At 40.7% G+C, this 24,220-nt stretch overlaps 1 protein-coding gene across 6 annotated transcripts in view; it reads right to left on the reverse strand.

The window, feature by feature from the left end:
* Fars2 (phenylalanyl-tRNA synthetase 2, mitochondrial) overlaps positions 1 to 24,220 on the reverse strand; it is a 376,567-nt gene that overhangs the window by 154,093 nt on the left and 198,254 nt on the right. For all 6 annotated transcript variants that reach the window (XM_050142158.1, XM_050142155.1, XM_050142157.1 and 3 more), the window contains one exon: positions 159 to 319. In XM_050142158.1, the coding sequence (XP_049998115.1) occupies positions 159 to 319 (161 nt within the window). The remainder of the gene's footprint in view (positions 1 to 158; positions 320 to 24,220) is intronic.

A 24,220-nucleotide genomic window follows, 5' to 3' on the forward strand; every position in this document is an offset into this window, starting at 1 on the left:
TAGGCTCCCACGAAACCAATAGGTCCAGTAGAATCAAAAACCCGTTGCCCTTGTTCTTGAGGTCTCAGTAGTCCTCCTTGTCCGCTATGTTCAGCGAGACCAGTTTTGACCCAGGCTTTTTTTTATCAACATTATCCTAATTCTTATAGTCATCCTACCTGAAACTTGATCTTCTGATTGATGTCTGACACGCGGAACTGCTTCAGGAAGCGCTCGTCCTCACTCCAGAAGAGGCGGATGTCAGGGATGTCGTAGAGGATCATTGCCAGTCTTTCTAACCCGAGCCCAAAAGCCCAGCCAATTTGATCTTGAGCACCAGCTGTGAGAAGGAACAAAGTAAAATGTACATCTAGGAAAGAAAGCATCAAGTTCGCACAGATGCCTGGTGTGCTCTGATGAACACTGGCAATGACTCTTAGTGGCAGGGCTGAAGAGTGGACTCATCTAAGACAATGTTTAATCTTACATTTTCTTTATTACCACACTTATATCCCCCTGGAAGCTCTCTGGAATCATACCAGCTGGGAGTGTCTTTAACTTCTCAATAAAATTCAAAGGGGAAGCTTGTTCATCCACTTGTTTCTCCTCCCGTCTTCCCTCCCTCCTGCACCCTCTGTGTATGTGTGTGTGTGTACATTTGAGTGCATTTGTGGGTAAAGGAGCAAGTGTTTGTGTTGGGGCCAGATGTCAGCAGCAGGTACCTTTCTTAGTCCCCTTTGTACTCTATTTTTAAAAGATTTATTTATTTTTATTTTATGTGGATGGTTGTTTTGCCTCCATGTATGTCTGTGAACCACATGTACATACATGCATATAGTGCTCACAAAAGTCAAAAGAGAGCATTGGAACCTCTGGAACTGTAACTCCAGGTGGTTGTGAGCTGCCAGATGGGTGCTAGGTGTGGAACCTGGATCTTCTGCAAGAATGAAGTGTTCTCAACCATTGCCAGCCTCTATATCATATTTTGGAGATAGGGTCTCTTAATGAACCCAAAATTTGCCAATTCAGTGAGACTTGTTAGCCAGCAAGTCCTGGAGATCCTCCTGTCTTCATCTTCCCAGCACTGGGATGACAGGCTGGCATTCACTGTCATGCCTGGCTTTTTATTTGGGTACTGGGGATCCAAAGTCAGGTCCTCATGCTAGCATAGCAAGTACTCTACGTGCTGAGTCATCGCCCCAGCTCCAAGTCAAACCCCTGGCTCCTGCCTCTGAATTAGGATTTCCTGTAATCTGTGTTTTCTCGGATTCAAACATTAGTAGCCTATATGCAGATCACTTAAGATAAAGGAAGATAAGATCTCTCCCTAAGTAGCTAGCTATACAGAGATAAATCTTCAAAATGTGCCACTGCAGATGGCTGACAATTGAAAAACAGTATCAAATCTTTAAGAATTATACACATGCCCCTCCCCCCGCTTAACCCAGAAGCTATCTCCAATTGATAACCACTTGCAAGGGAGTCTCACTGGGGAAACAAACTATTCTTAAGAGTAGACTGCATGTCAAACAGCAGACAGAACAGAAAATTAACTCCACAACACCTTTGTAGGTTCTCTGTCTCATAATGTCATAGTGAGCCCTTGTCTTCATTAATTTTATCTTTATCTCTCTCCATCTCTCTCTCTCTAGTCATAAATGTCCACTGCATATATATTATGGCTTCTGGTGTTGTATTTTTATGTTATTTCCAAGTGTATGAATGAGCGGGTCGCTGCATCTATGGTTTTGTACCTTTTCTGGAACTCTTTTCCTTTTTGTTTGTTTTATCCTATTCTGATGTATTTGTTTTTGTTTTATCATTACATTATATTATAACATAATATATTATAATCCTTAGAAGCTGTTTGTTTTCTAAGGAGAGAAAAAAGGGGGTAGATTTGAATGAGAGGTGAGGTGGGGAGAACTGAGAGGAAGTGAGGGCGTGGAAACTGTAAGTAGGATATATTACATAAAAAATTCAATAAAACATCACCTTTTTAAAAATACCACTGTTGATGTTTTATAAGCTATCTCAGGAATGTGGAAAGAGCAAGCAAGCAGTTGGGAAATGTGTATTCAAAGGCAAAGTGTCCTGGTCAGATTCTGACACAGTAATGAATTCTAAGGTCATAGTTCACATAGAGGATGCAGAGTAAGAGATTGTATAAAACGCTATGTGGATGAAGGCACAGAAGAGCATCTATGAAGAGCTCACGAAAGAAACGCCATTCCAACTGAACACCATGATGAACAGGGTCCCATGGTAGTCAGAAGTGGCTCCACCTCCACGCACATGTCCTAGAGAAAGCCCTTTGAGTGTGGTGAGAACCCATAAAGAATGAGATTTCATGCCTGTGATTAGCCTCTTTTATGTAAGACTCCATTCTTACAGATGAGAGAGAATGGACTTTGATGGCTATGAACAGCCATATGGCCTTTGGAAGACTCAAGGATCTGCAAGAAGAAATGGGGACCTCATTCCTATAACCCTGAGGAAGAAATACTCTAATACCCTGGTGTGCTGAGAAGTGGGCTTGGGAACTCCAGATGAGCTTCCTGCCAGAGCCTGCTCTAACATGATTCTACTCTTCATTATTATGGCCAGAAGGTTTGGTTGATGGGTTGGAGAGATGTCTCAGTGATTAATAGCATGTATTGATCTTGCAGAGGACTGCAGTTTGATTTCCAGCATCCACATCAAGCAACTCACAAAACCTATAACTCCAACATAAGGGAATATTACAATTCTAGCCTCCCCAGAAATCTGTAATCACCCCTCCCCCCACAGACATATTGTCTTTTCAAAAACTATAAAAGCTTGCTTATGTGTGACACTCGATCAGCATGGGAGATTTCAAGAAAGAACATGGTTTGCTGAGCTGTAACAAATTTCATCTTCAAAGCACCTTGTTTTGGTCCCACCTAGACTTATATCTGAAATACACTCAGCACTATATACCATGGTTCGTTAAATTATTAAGACAATGCCAGGAAGTCCTGTTAAAGGATGCTGGTTACCAAACATAGTCTTCCACAGGAGGCTTCAGGGAATAAGTAGATCACAGATCTAAGAAAATTCCTGAGTCTTATGAACAGAAAAGGCTTCCTCCAGAACAACTGGGCTGTTTTTAACTTTGAGGATGCTATGCATTACATAATTGGTCATAATAATTCACTTTTTATTTTAGCCCTGTGGAAACTTAGAGCAAAACATGTACATCCACTCAACAATTGAAGAAAAAAACACCCATGATTTAAGTCTATGTGACTCCTATCCAAGGTTTATTTCCATATCCTGATTTCCATATTGCTCTGATTATTTCAACTACTTATTTTACCCTCTTCTATGTATTTTATAAGGTGCTTCAAATTGTTTGTGAAAGAGAGCAACCCATAAATAAACAACACTGGAAACCATTGTCAGCTGAAGTGGGGACCATCTTTCGGCTCTTCAGTATAGCTGGCTGTAATGAACTGACAGGTGTTCAAGTTTGGACAGAACTTACAGTAGGATTTCCTCTTCATTCTAGAACCACAGACTACAGGAAGACAGAGTCTCCAGGTGGGCATCCTTACCAACAGAACCCCTGTGATGAGAGGCACCCAGGCATTCGAATGAATGCCATTCTGCAATGATTGAATATCCGATGAAAGAAAGAAGGCCAGTCACGGCGAGAGGAAGAGAGTGTGAGAGTCCAGAGAAGGGAAAGTTATGGGAAGAGAGGAAGAGTAGGAGGTAGGCAGTGGAAGAAAAGACAGCAAGATATGATCACTGTGAAAGTAGAGAAACAAAATTGATCCTATGGTTTTAGATGATTCTCATCCGTGGGTGTGCTTATGAGATGGCTGGCCCTTCAGGCCCTTGCCTCTACAGCTACTGAGAAGGGACTGAAATATTAATCAGTGTCTCAGATTTCCATCTGAGATTGCAACATGAAAATAAAGATTATAAAACTAAAGATAAAATTTAAAGTAAATATAATTCCAGAGTGGGGGAGGCTAGAAAAAACACACAGGCCGATACCACCACTGAACAGGGCGAGATTGCCATCCTCTTTCCTCAGACGCTGAGAGGGTCTTTCCTCTTTCATCTACAATTTTCTGTCAATGGCCTATTTAACCCCTGGGAGACAGGATAAAATCTTCACTAGGGATATAATTTAAGTCTAAGGAATTGGCTCAGGAGGGCATGTGCTGATTTTTCAGAGGCTCTGAATTCGGGACTCAGTGCCCACACCCAGCCGTTCACACCATCTGTAACTACACCTCCAAGAGATCCAGTGCCCTCTTCCGCATCATGGGCATCTTTACTCACACGCACCTGGCAGCCACACAAATAAAAACAAATCTTTCAAAAGCTGTAATTACTAAAGCTTTCATGGTCTCCTTTTATAGTTTTGCATTCTAAACCCTTGCCATGCTAACAAATAGCAGTATGCATTCTTGGCTCTTATAAAAAAAAAAAAAAGTAAAGGAATTCCCAGAAGAAAATTTCTTCAGCAGTTATAACATGAGAGGAAAATTCATTAAAACTAAAGATAATAGAGTTTTAAAGTAAAGTAAAATTTCAGAGGAGCATACTAGGAAATAAAAAAAACAGGCCAATATCCCTTATGAACATAGATGCATAAATCCTCAACAAATTACTAGCAAATCAAATTCAGCAGCATATTAAAAGGATTATACACCATGATCAAATGGGATTTGTGCAGGAATGTATGCAAGGGTAAATGCAAAACATAAGACCCAATGAAAGTAATATAGCAAGCTAGTAGAAAAAAGGCAAAAAACACACCATCATCATGATTAATACTGAAAAAGCATTTGATAAAATGTAGCATTCTTTAATGATTAAATAAATTTTCAATAATTAGAACACAATGGAATTCCTCTACATGAAAAAGACTGTGTATGAATGACTCATAGCTAACATCATATTGAGTTGTAAAGAACTGACAAGCATGTTTGGTAGACCCCCTCTCCACTATTCACACACAAAATTAGGCAAGAACAAGAGATAAAAGATACCCATTTGAAAATTACAAAATATAATTATTTCTATTTATCTATGATACATTTTCTATGTAGAAAACTTTAATGAGTCTATGAAAAACATGAACTTACAAATTCAGAGAAGTTGAGTAATACATAACCAAAATTACAAAAATAATATATAATCAAATTGTTAAAATTAATTATATATCCAAACATCAATAATGAACAATTAGATTTTAAAAAAAAAAAAAAAACTTAACTTACCAGAGCATAAGAAAGAACAAAGTAGTTAGAGCTTGGCAAAAAAAACTGCCTCTACTTGCTAAGCCATCTTGTCTGCCCCCACCTGACACTTTATTCAAAAACCTAAAGTAGGTTGGAAATCTAAATTTAAGGCTTAAAAGTTTAAAACTCTTCAAAAACTTCGGAAAAAAAAATCTCCCTCCACCTCCAAAAGCACAGGCAACCAAAGAAAGAAGCTGAGTTTCATCAACATTTAGGGGTTTTTTTTTGTACATCAATATACTTCAGGAGTGTGAAACCATACCCTACAGAATGGTAGGAAAGATCTGTCACGTGTCTGATAAAGGTGGACTGTTTAAAGTGAGAATGGAATTTCCAGTGCAACCACAGACAATCCTATTGAAAAGGGGGCAAATATTTGCACAAATTCCCTTATACACAAGTGGCCAACATAGTAAGATGCTTAAACATCATTAGTAACTAGGAAGTTCAGATTAAAACTACAATGAGAAGCTACTTCACACATTTAACAATAAAAACAAAAAGTAGTTTTGGTGACTCCTAAGAAGTCACTGAATTAGGTTTGGAGGGCAGCAGCTCAGATGTACAGTACTCATCTAGCATGTACAATGCCTGGGGTTGATTCTTAAAACAAACAAAAATCTTATAGGTTCATAATATATCACAATAATGCATTCAGTCTCCTTCTCTTCATTCTCTCTTCCTTCTCCTACTCAACCAATTGCATACTGGTGTTCAGCACTATTGATCTAAGTCAAATGCTGGCAATAACTAATACGCATTTCAATAGATAAAGTGTTGATAGAGGTTTCTGTCCTGCCCAGTCTCACAGCCAAACAGTACCAAAGAAACACACAGAGATCTTCATTAATCATAAATTAGCTCAGGCTTCTCATTAACTTTTTTTTTTTTTTTTTTTTTTTTTTTTTTTTTTTTTTTTTTTTTGGTTTTTCGAGATAGGGTTTTGCTGTAGTTCTAGAGCCCATCCTGGAACTTGCTCTTGTAGACCAGGCTGGCCTCTAACTCACAGATCCACCTGCCTCTGCCTCCCAAGTGCTGGGATTAAAGGCACACGTCATGACCACCTGGCTTACTCTTTCTTACATCTTAAATTAGCCCATAATTCTTATCTGTGTTAGCCACATGGCTTGGTACCTTTAATCAGCAAGGCATTCTCATCTTGTTTTCTGTATGGGCTGGGAGACTACAGACTCACAGTTTCCTCTTCCTAGAATTCTCCTCTTCTCATCACCCTGCCTATACTTCCTGCCTGGCTACTGGCCAATCAGTGTTTCATTAATATAAGACCATTGTCACACAGCAGTGAAGGGTTGAGCAAAATGCATGATTTACATATAACTGGATATGATTGGGTGGAAAAATAATGACGTTCTAATAGATTGCACAGCAATGTGACTTCTGTAAGTAGTATGCTACACAAAGAAGCCAAGCACAAAATGCATGGTCTCTGGAAGAGACAAACTCATGAAGACAGCAAGCTCATTAGTAGTTCCCAGGGTGGGAAGGATGACTGGGGAGTTCTTGTTTAATGGGTACAAAGCTGCTGATGGAGGAAGGGAAACTATTTTGAAACCAGTGGTGAACTGTACAGTTCAGACAGGCTAACAAGGCAAGCTTTATATATTCACTACACATGAAGTATTTTATATCTAAGTAAAAAACAATTTGAAAAAGTTTAACAGCTCTGAAGTTTTGTAGTTCACTTTAAAGGATTTAACTTGCACTGAATCTAAGTAAATGCTCAATGAAATACAAATTATAGCAGAAGGAGTAATTTTAACATTTAACAACAAAATTAAAGATAAATCTATCAAGTGTTCTTTGCTATGGTCTCTGGTCTCCATGACCTTGGAAAGACACAGGTACAGCCAACTTTGATGCTGTTGATGTGATATGGTACCTGCTCTGTGGTCTTCTTCCATCTGTGCACGTCTCTGTTTGGATGTCCCCTTCTCGGGGATTCCCCCCCCAATACACATGACAAACAGGAGCAAACATGTCCCCCAACACATATGCTAACCTCAGCTGCAGTCTGCTTCTTCACAAAATACGACCTCATCCCATCCCTCCCATCCCTCCTATCCCTCCTATTGTCCCAAGTCTTTATTTGTCACCAGACTTCTAAGACACCTTGGACAGCATCTTGGCCTTCTAATCACTGACACAGCTCCAGGAGCTTCCTAGATATTTGGCATAAAACTAGTGCTCAGTAAGAATCTGCAAAGATAGCAGAATGCCAGGAAGGAAAGACATCTCAAAACCTTTTCATTCTCACTTTACTTGCTTCATGGAAACTAATAATCTTACAAAGAATTTCATATTTAACAACAAGCTTTCAGTTATTTTTTGTTTTCAAGAGATTTTATCAATCATATATGTATACACTGAGGTAACATTTTAACAGAAGTGACTTAACTTTTCTTTCTTTCTTTTTTTTTTATATAAAGGCAAAGTTTCTTATTGACCAGTCTTGTCTCAAACTCACTATAAAGCAAGGAGTGTTTCTAAATTCCTGGTCTTCCTGCACAGGTATGAGCTTCTATGCTGGGTTTATTGTTAAAGGGCAGGCCATATTGCCGAGTCCCAGCAGCTGGAGCCACACAGGTGACCTCAGAGATGGCACTCCAGAGGAGATGTCACCCAGAGAAGAAGGCAACATGCAGAAGTACATGTGTTCCTCATTTTCCCCTCCCCATGGCTGACTAGGCAGACTCTGTGTGTGGGCATGAGCACAAGTTTTCCTTCTGGTTGACTTTCTTCCCCAACAACAGGGTTGTGGTAAGGTAACAGCCCTATCTGCTGCTATTAATTGATCACTCTTTTTCACAATGCCAAGGGCTAAAAGAAAGATTTAAATTGCTACCTATTAAAAAGAGTTTTTGCACTATATTAAGTATATATAGCCTTTTTTGTCAAAAGTCTTTAAAATATGGGAAATCTTCAACTTCTGGTAACATGTGCCCTAGACAGCTGTCACACAAAACACTGAATGACCTATCAATTATTATGCATCCTTCATGGAATGCCATCAATTCCAGGATATTTCACCCATACTGTGCTGTATGTCTTGATTTTATTCCTGACAATTAAGCCATGGAAACAGACAGATTGGTATCTAGGCTTTATCAATGCTGGAACTCAAAGCTATAGACAGCTCAAGTACATATCCAGTGGCTAGTTCCCTAGATTCATGTTGACACAGTAATTTAGAGGGGCCGCCTTAGGCCTTTCCAAACACCTGAGCGCTGCATTCCACCTATGAGCCTTCTATTTCAGAAGTGCTTGTTTCCAGATTGACTTTGTCATAGGCCATGAAAGCTAGCAAAACCGCTTACAAAAAGAGGTCCTCAGATGTATCAGGAGGCGTCTATGTGGGGTCTGACTAATCCAAAAATGGCTTTTATGCTAGATCTGACCTGCATATGCACACAGAACTGATCCTGGGTCAGCTAACAGGACTAGTGCTTAGAAGTGGCCCTCGATGAAAGCTTTTGCCTCCCTGCATCATTACTTACAATGACCCTCATAGGAAAAGCAAGCAGCGCATTGCCCAGAGAGACACTGTGCACACAGAGGCAGGACAAGAGAGGCCTATGCAGCGACATCCATTCTGATTTCTCCTCTTCCTACCTACGATGTGATCCTTGGCTTCCTTTTAGCTTTACTTCTTCAGCTGTTTCCTCAGGGACAGGCCACTGGATGATGACTTCTCCAGCTGAGCCCCAAGATCAATCTCCTGTCTGAAAAATTTCTCTAGCTGTATATATCCTTGGCCCCACACACTTCTGTCATTAAGTCCTTCACATGATCCAAAGGCAGACTTTTGGAGCAGACTGTGAACTGGCCATGAAAAGAGTTCTCCTTAACACACTCTGCACTGTGCACCACTCCCATTACACAGATACCTGCATCTGCCTCATGGAACTCACTTTGGTCCAGGCCCTTTCTTTCTGGATACAGGATTTGGTTTTCTGTACCTAAGAGAAACAGAAGTTTCTGGAGTACATGAAGTGACTGCCAGAGGGACCCCTCTACAGGCATCCTCAGTTTCCCCGAGACTTGAAAGACAGGGATTTTCACCCTGTTGATCCTTTAGAATTTAATCCAGGTGTTGTATGGGCAGCCTTCCCAGGTACTAGCATGCTCTGTGAAATTTGGATAGTGATGTACCAACTCCCAAGGGCCTGATTCCTCTTCAAATACCTGCTCAAGGAAAAGACATGGATGGTGAATGGGCAGATAGAAAGAGAAATCTGCTGTGGCACTCATTGGCTAGAGTTTCACCTCTGGTAAAGGACCCTTTAGAACTCTCCTCTTACCACATTAGCTACTGTCACTAGAGAATGCAATGACTAGAATGTACCAGCCAGCAAATAAGGAGGCACAAGCTGGTGGTTGAATACTAGTGTACTGAGAAAAAGCAGGTAAGTGCAGAGCCTGATCCCTACAAAAGAGCCTTGAATCTTCACATTACATCTGTCTTTGAAATGAATAATGACAAGCTATGTGACTTACTCCACCATTAGCTATGGTTTTGCTTCTTGCTCAAAGATGTATAAAACCTTAGATGATGAGCAATAGGGAGAGAAATATAGAAAGCTATTTGGATGACAGGTCTTGATGGAGATAAAGGGCAATTTCAATGAACAGACTTCTTTCTGGATACTTTCCCTAAGGACAGCAAATATCATCTTCCAGCTTTCATCTGTTCTCAGATTGCCTTCTTCAAAGTCAAAGTACCATTCCCTGGTAGATGTGCAGAGCCAAAGTTCAGGTCTCAATGACACCAGAGACGGAGCTGTGAGTATTAATAATATTATGAACATTCAGTGTAAATAGCAATGAAAGTAGATTAGCAAGCATTTAGGAATTCTGGAGAGAGAGAGAGAGAGAGAGAGAGAGAGAGAGAGAGAGAGAGAGAGAGAGAGAGAGAGAGAACTAGACAAAGAAAATTATAAAGATTAATCACAAAGGTATTACGGATATTAAATTAATAAATATACCATCGGCTACTCCTTATAGAGAAAGAAGAGACTTGAATCAAACAGTGTCAGGGACACCTCAAGAGAATAACTTGGTGCTTTATTCTAGCTGTTTTCTTCAATATGCACCACAACGTAAAAGTACAGCCCCACAGGAATAATGAAGACTTTTTTCCCTATGAAGTGAAGTGGTATTATCATCTCACTCAGGAAAGATATTAACACTGTCATGCCTAGGAACAAACTTCTAATGTGGAATACTCTTCTGTATGCTGTGAATATGTTTTGCTGCCATTGGTTAATAAAGAAGCGGCTTTGGCCTATGGCAGGGCAGAATATAGCTAGGCAGGAAAGCCAGACTGAGACAGGGAAAAAGAAGGCGGGGTCAGGGAAAGGCAAGCAGCTGCCTGAGAAGCAAGATGTGAGGTAACAAGTCTTGTGGTAAAATATAAACTAATAGAAATGGATTGAATTAAGATTTAAGAGCTAGTTAATAAGCATAAGCTAATAGGCCAAACAGTTTTTAATTTATATTAAGTCTCTGAGTGGTGATTTTAAAAGTAGCTGCAAGACCAGGTAGGACAAGAAACCTCCAGTTACAATAGAGGACCCTTTCTCTTTTATCTTCCTGTCTTGCTCTCACAAATGGTTGCCATGAGTATTGCTGTAATTACCTGGTGCTGTACAGAGAAAGAATGCTTTCCTAATACTCCTTACTTCTTAAAGCCACCCCCCTGAGCTAGCTGGCTAGGTCACTGAGTTTTAAAGGGCCAAAGAAACATAGCTGCCTGGCTTCTCTAAGTCTAAAGTGGAAATGTCTCTAAGGAGAGCTGGCACTGGAGTTAGTTGGCCAATAGTTAGTAAGTGCCAGATCTAGAATGAGAATCCAGGAGCACTGCGCTTGAGAGCTCAGGCCACTAAGGGATATATGCTTTCAAAGCAAAGAGGCGAGAGCCATAAGTCCTATGTGTGCTAAAAATGAGGTTCTTTGGGACTACAGAGGAAGAAGGAGTTACTTTAAAATGGCTTAAAAGTATGTTTGGAAAAGTATATCAGAAAAGCTCTTAAATGACTGCAGCGTGTTGGGGGTGAGATTACCAACCAGATGCAAATATAAGGCAGCCAAATGGAGGCAGAAACACAGCACTGTCCACGCTGAACAAACTGGACAGGGCACAGTGCAGGAAAATTCACAGCTTAAAAATACATGAGAATATCACACATCATGCTTCTCTCAGCGTTTATTAAGAATTAAAAGCTAAATACAGTGGTATTCAAATCACCAAACAAGAGTTCATATGCCCTTATGCCTCCCTCAGACTATCCCAAAATATTTTCTTACATTTTAGCCTATTTCCTTCAAATTTCGGTGTAAAATTCTTTAAAATAACATGTTGCAAACAAGTTATCTTACTGTAAAATTCAGCCTCCTCACAGCTTAAAAGCTTTGTTTAACTACTTTATACTTTAATACTAAAAATATTTTGCATTTTAAAGAAAGAAACTGTGATTTATTTACTGTTCATTTGAAGCCAGGGTCTCACTAAGTAGCCCAAACTGGCACCGATCTCTTGCCTCCTGCCTCCCCCACTGAATGCTCAGATTACAGGACTGTTCTACTACAAGACTTGAAATGAAGGGTTGCTTTTTGTGATTATATAGCCAAAGATGACCTCCGAACTTCTGAAACTTCTGTTTCTAGCTTCCCAGGGCTAGGATTATTGGTATGGGCCACCATGCCTGCTTTTATGTGGTTCTAAGAATCAAATCTTCAAGAGCACTAGACAAGCAGTGTACCAAGCAAACTAGAACTCTAGCCCATTTGTCTGTTTTGAGATAGCTCAGGCTATCCTGGAACTATGTAATACAAGTTCATCTCTGATTCCCAGCAATCATCCTGCCTCGGCCTCTCAAGTGTTATTATTCCAGGCATGAACCACCATAAGAGAGGCAGTTTTCACATTATTACTTACTCTGTTTTGTTTTAAATTGCTTAAACTGCATATAAATATTTAAGTAATAATATATACTCTTCCAAATTTGCTGGTGATCCTGAAAGAAACTGGGTAATACTTAAAAGTACACTAAGGTGATCATTTAATTTCCTGTCCAATTAAGTGTGGAATCATTATATGCTGTTTCTCACAAGGTAAGTCACAGCCATAAAATGTGCTTGAGAAAACACTCCAAAAATGCTGCACACACTTGCCAGGGCTGGAAAATGCTTGCACTCACACTAGATTTCTTTATTAACAAGAGTTATCAAAAAAAAAAAGTCCACAAGCAGAAAACAAGGCAGAAATCAGGTAGTTCCCTATATCATAAAGTCTTTCAAGACAACCGAGCAGAAAAGGAAGGAGGTTCAGGAAATCTCCTGGGCACAAATTATCAGGACACTCTGATTCCAAGAGCCTTGTCTTGGGCATCAGGGTGAATATAATTTTTCTACAGAGACAATAGCCACTATTGCTCTACTGGTACTTAGTCACCTGACCCAGCCCTTTCCTGAGCAAAAAAGATAAGTCCAGAGCTGCCAGGTATAAAATATAACACAGTGGCCTAAATAGAAAATATATACACTTAAGTTATCATTTATTCACCAGTCCACTTAATATGTGTGCATCAACACCCACACACCCACATACATGCATGGTATACACACATATGTAACACATATACACATCATGTACATATTAAGAAGAATGCCCTATACCTTTACAGGTGTGGAAGACATGAAACGTAACAATGTCTCTTTCAAACATTTTAGCCCATAGCTGGAATCCCTAAAGTATCAAACCAGATGTCTCATGTCTTTCTCTATGAAAAGCAATGACAGTTGTTTTCATCTCTCCACTAGACAAACAGCTTTCCAAAATAAAAGTAAACAGTGCTCGATTTCTTGTGACACTGTTGTAATCTTTTTTAGCCAGAAAAGGAACTTAATTTAGAGTAAGTAATGCCATTGCCACTTAAGTCTATGAATGATGAAAGGAATGTCAACCGTTCTAATTCCACAATTCCCAAGCAGTGACAATTAATGAAACACTCTTTACTAGTGGGAGTTGTTTCAAGCAGCAGATAAAGGAGTCACTGAGCCTTTTAAGATTTATTCTCATAACCAAATTGCATATCTCTTCATCATTATCCAAAGTATAATTAAAAGATGACATTTAAAAACAAACCTTAAAAAAAAATCAAACTGCATCCCACTCCCAACGGAAAAGTAAGTAAGAAACAAGGCTTGTCTTCCAGGAGCGCTGGGAGGAACTGCACAGCCCATCTTGATCTCAGTCTCCCTATGTGCTGCAGCTGTCACCCCGGGCATCAATCTCACTTGTCAATACAGCAAGTGCTGGATCGTATCACCGAATGCTATTGGACAGATATTAATTGTGCTGTTTCACTGCTGCCGTTGACCTTTCCCAACAGAAAACCAATCAATAGGAGGAGCTGAGGAAAACTGCTTCCTCCCTGGGTTTGCTCCAGAACTTGGAAATTTACAAAGTTACATATTTGTTAGACCATCTGCTTCATAATCATCTACAGCAAGAGAAAAGGCATCCTTTCATGTTAGCCCAAACACAAACTCCAGAGACCTCTATAATTCCTTGACTGGAGTCATGCTAATTATCAAAAGACAACATTTCTGAGCCAACGCTGAACAGTTTGGCACTATCTGTCCCATATATGGTAAGGACAACTGTGTGAATGTGCCTCGTTTGCCGTCTTTCCTCTCTGGCTTTAGCTCTGCTCACCAACACTAAGCCACTTTCCTTTGTAGTTGGCATCACCAGAGAGCAATCCTCATAAGGTACACAGGATTAGGGTCTGGAGGGAGGATCATGACCAATATCATCGTGAGGTTTTCAAGGACTTAGCCCCCACCATTGTATGCAATATTTTATAACATCTTTGAACACAGGGAACTTGACTAGAATAATAGCAGTAAACATTTTTCTATTAACTGTTGTGATGTTTTTCTCTTTTGGCTTTTTGAGGGGCCCACCACCTGGCTCTCAAATAATACACTGAGGCGTATTCTTATCTATAAACAACCAGCCTTAGCTTGGCTAATGTCCTGTCAGCTTTTCTTAAATTATCCTGATTACCTCTGGGTTTTTTCCTTTTCTTACTTCTGCAAATCTTATTTTCACTCTTACTTCGTGGCTGGGTGGTTGGTCCCTCCACCTCTCCATGTTCTCTTGCTCCCCCTTTTCCTCGTTTCTCCTTCTATTTATACTCTCTGCCTGCCAGCCCTGACTCTCCTTGTTTCTGACTCGCTATTGGCCGCTCAGCTCTTTTTTAGACCGTCAGGTATTTTAGACAGGCAAAGAAACACAACTTCACAGAGTCAAACAAATGCAGCATAAACAAAAGCCACACTCCTCACAATAATATTCCCCAACAATTAACATTACACATATATTAACCAATACTTTTTAGTTTAAAAAAAATAAGAAAAAGTCAACTAACCCCAAGAAGGCCAACCCATTCTATGAACCAAGGGGCCTTAGACAGTTGACAGATCTCCTTCAATTAGTACATGATCAGAACAGCTGTGAGACACACCATGGCATGATACTGTACAATAAGGGATGAACAGCTGGTAAGACACACCAGACCCCATGACTCTCCATCCTTAATCATATCCTATATGATTCCCTTTTTGTGTCAATATGGAATAATACAATTACAGAAACAGAGAGATCAGTAATGGTCAGGATTAGGCAGAGCAGCTTGGGAGAGCAGCTTGGGACAAGGGTGATCATGGTAATGAAAGGTAATGAGGAGGATCCTGGTGGTGACAGAATGGCTTCACATTCTGACTTTAGAAAAACATTAGAGGGGCTGGAGAGATGGCTCAGCAGTTAAGAGCACTAACTGCTCTTCTAGAAGAATTGGCTCAAATACCAGCACCTGTAATTCCAGTTTCAGGGTATCTGATACCCTCATACATACAATGCAGACAAACACCAATGCACATAAAATAAAACAGAAAACCATTAGAATTAAATACCCACACAAATGACATCAAGCAAAAGTTGAGGATCTTTGGTAGATTAAGGATTTGTATCACTATTAACTTAGCAGCTTACTTTCCAATTAATACCATAGGGAAATTGGAGAAATTTCCTGCACCTGTTCTTACAACGCACATGCATCTACAATCTCCACCCCACAGCAAGTGTAAAATTTCCACGCCCATGAAGAATCTTGCCTATCATACCCTTCACAGTCTAGTGAAAGCGTTCTAGTAAGGGGCCTGTGGTTGTCACTCTCCCCTGAACACGGAATTCACCTGAAGAGGTTATGAGTTACCATCTAATTACTTCCTTCCCTTCTCATTTTCTTTTTCCTTTTTTCTTTTTTCTTTTTTCCTGTCCTTCCCTCCTCCCTTCCTTCCTTCCTTCCTCCCTCCCTTCCTTCCTTCCTTCCTCCCTCCCTTCCTTCCTTCCTAAAACAGGGTCTCACTGTGTAGCCTTGACTGTCCTGACACTTGTTTTTTAGACCAGGTTGGTGTCAAACTGACTGAGATCCACCTGTCTCTGCCTCCCAAGTGCTAGGATTAAAGATGCTCACCACCAGGCATGGCTACTTCTCTTCCTTTTTTCAGGCTCCCCTTCCCATGACACATTACTCAGATCAATCCCAACTACTCTTTCCTCCTTCCAAACCAAAATCAATTACTAATGCATATACGTGCTTAGGAGAAAGGGTCTAACTATATAGCCCTGGTTGGCCTAGCCTTCACTCTGTGACCAGGCTGGCCTCAAATTTTCAGAGATCTGTCTCTGCCTTGTGTGTGCTGAGAGTAAGGGAGTGTACCATCACACCTACCCAGTACTGATGGATAGTGTTGCCCGGGTTCCTGAAAGGAAACAATGCCATGCCGTTTCCTGCACTGTAAACTCTGGTTCCTAGCAGCCTGAGTTCTTACCTTTCCTGGAAATTTGTGGGCTCTCAAAGCTAGACTGAGAAGAGGAAAACCTCTCAGTACAAGTGGAGAGGTGAATTCTCTAGGGGGTAGGGCAGTTCTACTTGCTTGGAAGAAGGCAGAGTCTGCGCACAGGTAAAGCGGTGGGTAAACATGGGCCATGAGCCAGCACCCTTCATCTTCCAGAAGCTCCCCAGCAGAGCACATCAAGGGAAGGAAGAATTCCAAAGCTGCTCTGCTCCACAAAGGCACATTTAGCAGTCACTTCCTGCTCAGCTTCTTATATATGACAGCACCTGCTCTCGAGGGGTGCAAGGACATAAGAGTCATGGCAGAAAGCTGCTCCCACTTGGGCAGGGAAAAGTGGGTTCTAGTAAGTCCCTGGCTTTCACCATTCTCTCGGCACTAGTTTAATTACTGCTGCTAGTATACTTAAAGAGTAGATTAGCTAACACTGACCTTGGAGGCTATATCACTTACTAACAGGTAACCTAGACAACCTATGAAATCACTCTCTGAGTCAATGTTCCCATTTGGAAATTGAGGGTGACTGAAAAGTTATTAAAGGGAAAAAAGGCTCAGGACATAAGTTCCAAGGAGGAAGACCCTCATGTTATTTATCATGAAGCAGTCTGGGAAGCTAGGGACATGCCACTTAGCAATGGTCATGCTCCCTTCAAAACCTGGCTTGCCTCAGGCTTCCCTGTGGGCAAAGAGTTCACACCATACGCTCAGAACTCTTCTCATGCTCACAAGACATCTTATGTGCAGTTCAAGAGAATCTAGAACTCTCTGTAGTTCCCTCCTCCCATGCAACAACAGGCCCCAACTATGAGTCCATTTTGTGTGTAGAGTTCAGTACCCTCCTTACGCCTCTCTTCCACACAAAAGCTCTGGCCCTGACCATGAGCTATGTATCTTGTTTTGGACTCCCTCCAGCATTGGTGTCACTTTGTGAACTATTTGGTGGGAGGCCCAACAGAACACTGCTTCTTTGTAGGTACCACTGTGGTTTCAAAGACGTAATTATAGGAAAGTGGTAAGTGGAATACTTGCTAGCCCCAGGAGAAGTTCCACAGTCTAGGAAGCACACACCCTGGGGACATATGTGAGGTTTCCATTACTGCAACAAAATGCCCCAGATAACTGACATGAAAAGGATTGTTTGGGCTCACTGTTTCAGAGGATTAAGTCTGTCATTATTTGCACCTCTGAGCATACGAAAGTAAAAACCTGTTTCCTCGTGTCTAGGAAGCAAAAGAGAGAGGCAGGAATTCCATAGTCCTCTTCAGGGAAATGTTCTCAATGACCACCTACAGGGCACTGTTATCTCAAAGCTTCGCCATATCCCAAGAGTAAACCCTAGGGAACAAGTCTTTGTAGGATATTTACAATCCAAACCACAGTAACCAAATGTAAGAGAGGTGAGACTACTCATTCCCACCTCCATACTAGATATGTAAAAGCTAAACATTCACTGTTCTTTGCCAAATGTCCTCCTTGGAGGCCTCATTAACTAACTGTCTTCCTCTACCTCCTCAGAAAGAAAAAGTAGCTGCCTCATGAAAGGAGGGGAAAATTTAATGACACCTGGAAAATTCTAAAGGCCAGCATCAATGCAAAGGGCCATCAGAGGAGCTGGAGGCTGTTTGTCTGTGCTGTATTTAAAGACGTGTGTTTGTGTGTAGTGTCTTCATTGCTCCAAACAGACAGCATCTCTCCACTGAAGGCAGCTTTATAGTCCCATTTCCCTCCTCCCTCCTCTCCAAACCAAAAGGTCTCATTGGGTTCCCTCTTCCTTACTGCTTCCTCTGTCCCCAGCTTTCCTTGTCATGCTAGTAACAGGCAATCATCCTAATTAGAGTAGCACATGCTAAACTGAGCAGATACGAAGGAAAAGAAAGTTGAATATTGCGAGTTAATGGGTCCCAATTCTCTAATTATATCACTTTTTCTTCCTATGTTAAATCTTAAAATTTTATCCATTACATCAAGTCACTCTCCCCAAACAAATTCAACATAACTTTTAGCCATGGATATGTAATATAAGAAGGAAAACAGATGGAGGGGGAACTTAAAAGGACATTGGATAAAAATAAGATATCAGTTGGCAAAGCCAAAAACATACTTCTGCCAATCTGAGCACATGAAACTTCTATAATAATATGTGTTAACCAGACAGACCAAAATGGTAAAATGCACTCTGTGCAACACAGTGCCAATTGTCCTGGTCAAGTCACACTAACACCAACACTTAGAGTAAATGCTGCTTGAAAGGCACCCCTAGGTTCACTCTCCTTCCCAGATAAAGGAGCTACAGCTCACAGTCACCTTTGCAAACACCTGAGACCATTCACTGCAGCTCTGTTATTGATGTCTAAGCAAACAGAGGTCTGTTACGTGAAGATCCTCATTTTCTCTCTTCCCTTGTTGTAGTAACCTTGGTGGTTACAGGTTCCAGATGTTATGATTATGACAGGAAATTCTACAATAGTGTGAGTGAAAAGTAAACAATCAGTGATGGTGTAGGAGGTCCTGCTGTCTATGTGTTGCTTTCATTGGTTGAATAAGAGGCTAGAAATAATGGGCCAGGCAGTGATTTAATTAATACAATTTCTGTGTGATTACTTCGGGGGCTATGCTAGCTGGAAAGCCGGGATGAAAAGCAGGCCCGCTCCTCCTGTAACACAGTGAATTAAGTTGTTCAGGATGAAAGTATGCTGTTAGTGCAGCAATGGCCTAACCGATCCTGACGTCAATAAGGCTTAAGAGTCTGAAAAATAGAGGAATCTAAAGTCACTGAAGGGTGGCATCACCTTGGAGTGGTACCACATTCTTAATACCAATGCCATTTTATCACTTACAAATAATTTTGATAACTCGGTATATTTTTACTTAGGTTATGGAGGAGATTTACAGAAACATGACCACTTATATACAGTTATGAAGATGACTTTCCTAAAATGTAAATGTGCATTAAGTAAGCATTTGGCTAAAATCTAACAAGTGAAATCCCTGAAAATCTAAAGAATAATGCAATAAAACAGGCCACCCAGAGGGGCTGTTGAATCATGATTTCTAGAAGTTTATATAATGAAAACTGACAACATATTCTTGGCTATGTCAGAATTTTAATTGTCTCTTAGCATCCACAGGATGGTCATAATACCCAGGAAAGCTTTTCAAACTTTGCAATTCTTTGTTCTGGTAGTAGCTTTCTGTTTTAGGATGAAAATAAAGGAAATTTGGTTGTGCTCTCTCCCAACAACAATTCAGTGTGCAGTGCCCATGGAAACAATGCACAAGGGACACTAGGGTACCATGGGGGATGCAGATCATCTTAGGTGGAATGCTATTGCTGTTAAGAGACACCATGATCATAGCAACTCTTCTAAAGGGAAACTTTTAATTGGGGTTAAGGTTCAGAGGTTTAGTCCATTATCATCATGGAAGGAAGTATGGCTGCACACAGGCAGACATGGTGCCAGAGAAGTAGTTAAGAGTTCTACATCTGGATTGGTGGGCAGCAGGAATAGCAAGTGAACCACTGGACGTGGCTTGAGCTGAAACCTCAAAGCCCACCCCCTGTGACACACTTCTTCCAACAAGGCCACACCTCCTAATAGTGCCACTTCTTATAGGCCTATAGGGGTCATTTTCATTCAGACCAATACACAGGTTTTCTGCTTCTTCACTGACAAGATAATGGGCTGAAGGAGACCCATATCTTGTTGGTTTAGTTTTGGTAGGCAAGGCATACATACATACTGACATACCCTCAACATACATTGATGGTTTCTCACCAAGTGTCAACTATCAACTTCTACTCCAGATACCAAAGGTTACCAAATACCAATGCAAACAAATGTCTACTATATGTTGATCACCAAAACCTAAATCTTAGATAAAATTAAAAATCAAAGGAAACCTCTGGGACTTAGAGCCTCTAGGACTTGGCCATTTTAGAAATTAGTATCTAGGAAACTGCAAGAGAAGCATGCAAACCAGAAAAACAAAAGTGTTATACCAGAAAGACTTCTAAGAACCTCTGTAAGCATGCCAAAAAGCTTCCACGAACCAGAGTTCATCATTAGTATTAGCTTTATCCAGAATGAGGCAGGAACAGGTTCCTGACATTAAATCTGTCCAAAGAAGCCTGGCCCTGATTTCTTTGAGGGTAGCAGCCAAATCCATCATTCAGTGGCCAATCAAAATCCAAGAGGATGTCCAAAATATTCCAATTCATTAACATATGTACATGTTGATACTCTCCCATTTTCTATTGTAATAAATTCATCATGACTTTAAATCAATATTTTACTGCTTTGGGGACTGTAGTTCTTTGAAAACTCACTTCAATGCATTATCTATTCTCAGAAACTCCAAGAGTAATTTGAAAAATACAGCTCCATCATTTTTTACTCAGTAGGATTGGCAAAATCTTCAGTGTGACAATGAAACACATTAGCAAGAAGGTAAATTAAACAGGACTCTCATACATTGCTTCCTGGGTAAGGAGGGAAATGTAGGAAGCTGCATTCCTATCTGTAACATGTTCTCAGAAGTGGTAATGTCAACTGAATGTGTATGATATTTTTCTCTGTATTAGCGGGAATGTTTCACATTTTTCTTAACAAGAATTTTAAAAACATAACCCACAAAGGGATATGTGATGAGACAGGTCACTTCCTTTATGCCAAGCCAAGTACAAAACACTGTGCAAACAAGCGTGACGATTAGGACAACAGCTGTAACCATACTTCTACTCAAAGGCTTGTTTTGGGCTCTCACGGTTCTAACATTCACTTTACTGAGTTAATTTATTTGTTCCCCAGTTTGAGAAAGGGTCTAACTCAGTAGCCCAGGCTGGCCTACAGATCAATATATAGCCCAGTGTGGCCTCAAACTCCTGACAATCCTCCTGTTTCAGCATCCTCAGTTCTGAGATTACAGATAAGACCTACACATAAAACTTAAACAAACAAACATATATACACCCTCGGGAAGAGCAAGATGGTGAGGGCTAAATTGGCCAACCTGAGTTGAATCCCTGAAAGCCACATGGTAGAGGAAGTATGGAACCAACTCCTGAAAGTTGTCCTCTGAAATATGTTTTACACACACACACAAACACACAGACACGATCTTTAAAAATTCTTTTAAGAAATAAACCCAGCATTATACTCTGTCTCTGAACTGGATTTATGATGTTCAGGCTTGGCTTACGTAGGGTCCAGCAGAAGTCATTGACACAAAGTCAAGAAAGTAGTGCTTCGGGTCAAGAGAGAAGACTATTATCAGCTTTCTCAAAAATCTGTTATTTGCTTAGCATGGCACTGTGGGAACTGGCCAGGTGAGGACTGGACAACACTTTTAAGAAATTCACCAAAGGTCATAGGCAGGACTGAGTTTGGACAGGGACCACCCACATTCTTCTATAAAAGCATGTGGTCGGGTCTGTCCACAGCAAGGTCCATTTCCTGGTACCAACTTCTTAGTTACTTCTCTATGGCTTTGATAAAACACATGATCAAAGAAACTTATAGGAAAAAAAAGTTTACTTGGGGATTCCAAAGAAACAAGAGCCCATAACTATCACATCAGGGTGAACAGGCAGCAGGCAGCAGGAAATTGCTTCTGAGAGCCCTCACCCTGCTCCACAAACAAGAAGCACTGAGCACACCGGGGATTGCAAGAGACATATGAAACCTTAATCTCATTCCCAGTGACATACATCCTCCCACAAGGTCAGGACTCTGAATCTTTCCCACACAGTCACTAACTGGGACCAAGTATTCAAATGCATGAGACTTATGGCAGACATCTCATTCAAAGCCTCACAGTATTTAGATTAATTCTTTGAGAATTTCAGACATACATAAATACATTTTGACAATATTCACACTCCATCCCTCCCCCAACTCTTCCCAGATCAAGTCCCACATACAAGTTAATGTTTTGCTTTGTTCTTTTCTTAAATAACTCAATTTGTGATGCCCATGTAGGCATGGGTATGGAGCCATCCACTAAAGCATGGCCAACCAACCAAAGGTCACAAGCTTAAAGGAAAACCACTCTTCCTCCTCCAGAAGCCAACAACTGTCCATTGCTTCTTCGTTAGGGACTGACACTCACAGCCCCAGTTCCTTCCAACCTGAAATGTTAGCTGTCTAGCTCTTGTGTGCATGTGAGTTCATTCATGAGGGCAGAGTTTTGTCATGGGCAGAAGATAGAGTTTCTCTCTGATTCTCCCTAACATCTGGCTCTTACATTATTTTCACTGCTTCTTACACAATAATAAGAGCCTCTTTGTTAAAATAATATGTTTTAATTTCTTTAATTATGGGCTAGAAAGATGGCTCAAAAGGAAAGAGCAACAGCTGCTCTTCAGTAGGAGTCAGGTACAATTCCTACCACCCACATGGTGCTGGCAACTGTTTGTAATTCTACTCCCAGGAGATCCAATGCTCTCTTCTGGACTCTGCAGATACCAGTTACCCATGTGGTAGACAGACATGCAGACAAAACATCTGTACAGATAAAATAAATGGGGGGAACCCTCCAATGGTGACAAACCCTTTGCGATCTTTCAGCAGGTGACATACTTTACTTCCTCCCTTCTAGAAAAGCTTTTCTTGAAAGAGTTGTCTAAATTCAGCGTTCCAAGTACTCAACACTCATTTACTCCTTGGTACCATCAAATATGAGTGACATCTGGCTTCTATCACACCATTGTTTTAAAATTACTTTACATGTCATAAGAACCACTAGCTGCCAAATGTAAATCAGTTCCTTGAGCCTAGCTTCAGGACGTCCACTGCTTCTGATATGAACAACATCTTTGCCTTTGGTTTTGTTTAGGCAAGTTACAGCTCCCACACTCAATATGGACTCGTGTGAGATAATCTTCATTGTCAACGTGACCAAATTTAGAATAACTTAGAAGCTATAACTCTGAGCATGTTTGAGATTATTTTCAGAAAGGTCTAAATGAAGAAGAAAGATTCACCATGAACGTGAACAGCCACCATAAGAATAAGGTGAAGACAGAACATCCACACTACTGGATATTATCTACCTGTTAGAATGGTACAACGCAGAACCATTCTGTTCAGCCAAAGTAATGGTGCTACCATGTTATATTTCTAGCCCATGAAGTAGGTATGAAAGGACATGCGTCACTTGTGGTGTGGCACTTCCATACTTCTATGTCACTGAAGCACTTCTTCCCTGACCTAGGACCATTCTGAATGGCACCATTACAAAGTGAAACAGGCCTGCACTGCTGAGCTCCCCATTGGTCCCTGCTGACTCATGTAGCATTTTCAAGAGCAGGGCACACACATTTGTTGTGCTAAGTGACTGGGATTCTGAGAAGTTTGTGTTTTTCCTGCCACCGCGGCTCATGCTTAATTACCCAGACTAACACAGACAGCAAACTAAATTACATACATAAGGCTGTGCATCTCCAAGCTGAATGCCGTGCCAAATGTAATTAATACCACGCAAGCTACTGAATACAAATCTACTATACAGATATTTTTGTTACTATTTTTTAATTTGAAAATGGTGTGCTAAACTATACATTAAATTTAAAATGCCACAGGTGTGTAAAACTGAACAAATTCACAAAATTGTCACTGTAGAAAGCACAAACAAAATCCAACGCTGACTCAGGTTTCCCTGGCGCTCTCCCAAGAGATGCCAATACCAACGCTCCTGCCTGAGTCTTTGCATGTGAGTATTTCACTCCGTGAGCAATTCCTGAGTGGGCCTCACCTGTCCTGAGTACCCCTCTCTTACTGTCTATCATTTGCATCCTGAGTATTATTACACCTAAGTATCACAAAAGTTACTATTATTACTGCCAGGTAAATTCATATCCTTAAGTTCTATAGTTGCAAATTATTTCATTCCCAAGCATACTAGAGAATGGGGGGGCTAATGATGTCCACAGTGCCTCTTGTGAGAATCCCCACAGGCATGCTGCAATGGGCTGCAGTGGTTGGAGGTAGTGTCAGGCAGAGCTGCTCACAGCAAAG

The sequence above is a fragment of the Alexandromys fortis genome, unplaced genomic scaffold (assembly GCF_014885135.2).
Source record: "Alexandromys fortis isolate MF-2015 unplaced genomic scaffold, M_Fortis_MF-2015_v1.1 scaffold_5, whole genome shotgun sequence".
Classification (NCBI taxonomy): domain Eukaryota; kingdom Metazoa; phylum Chordata; class Mammalia; order Rodentia; family Cricetidae; genus Alexandromys; species Alexandromys fortis.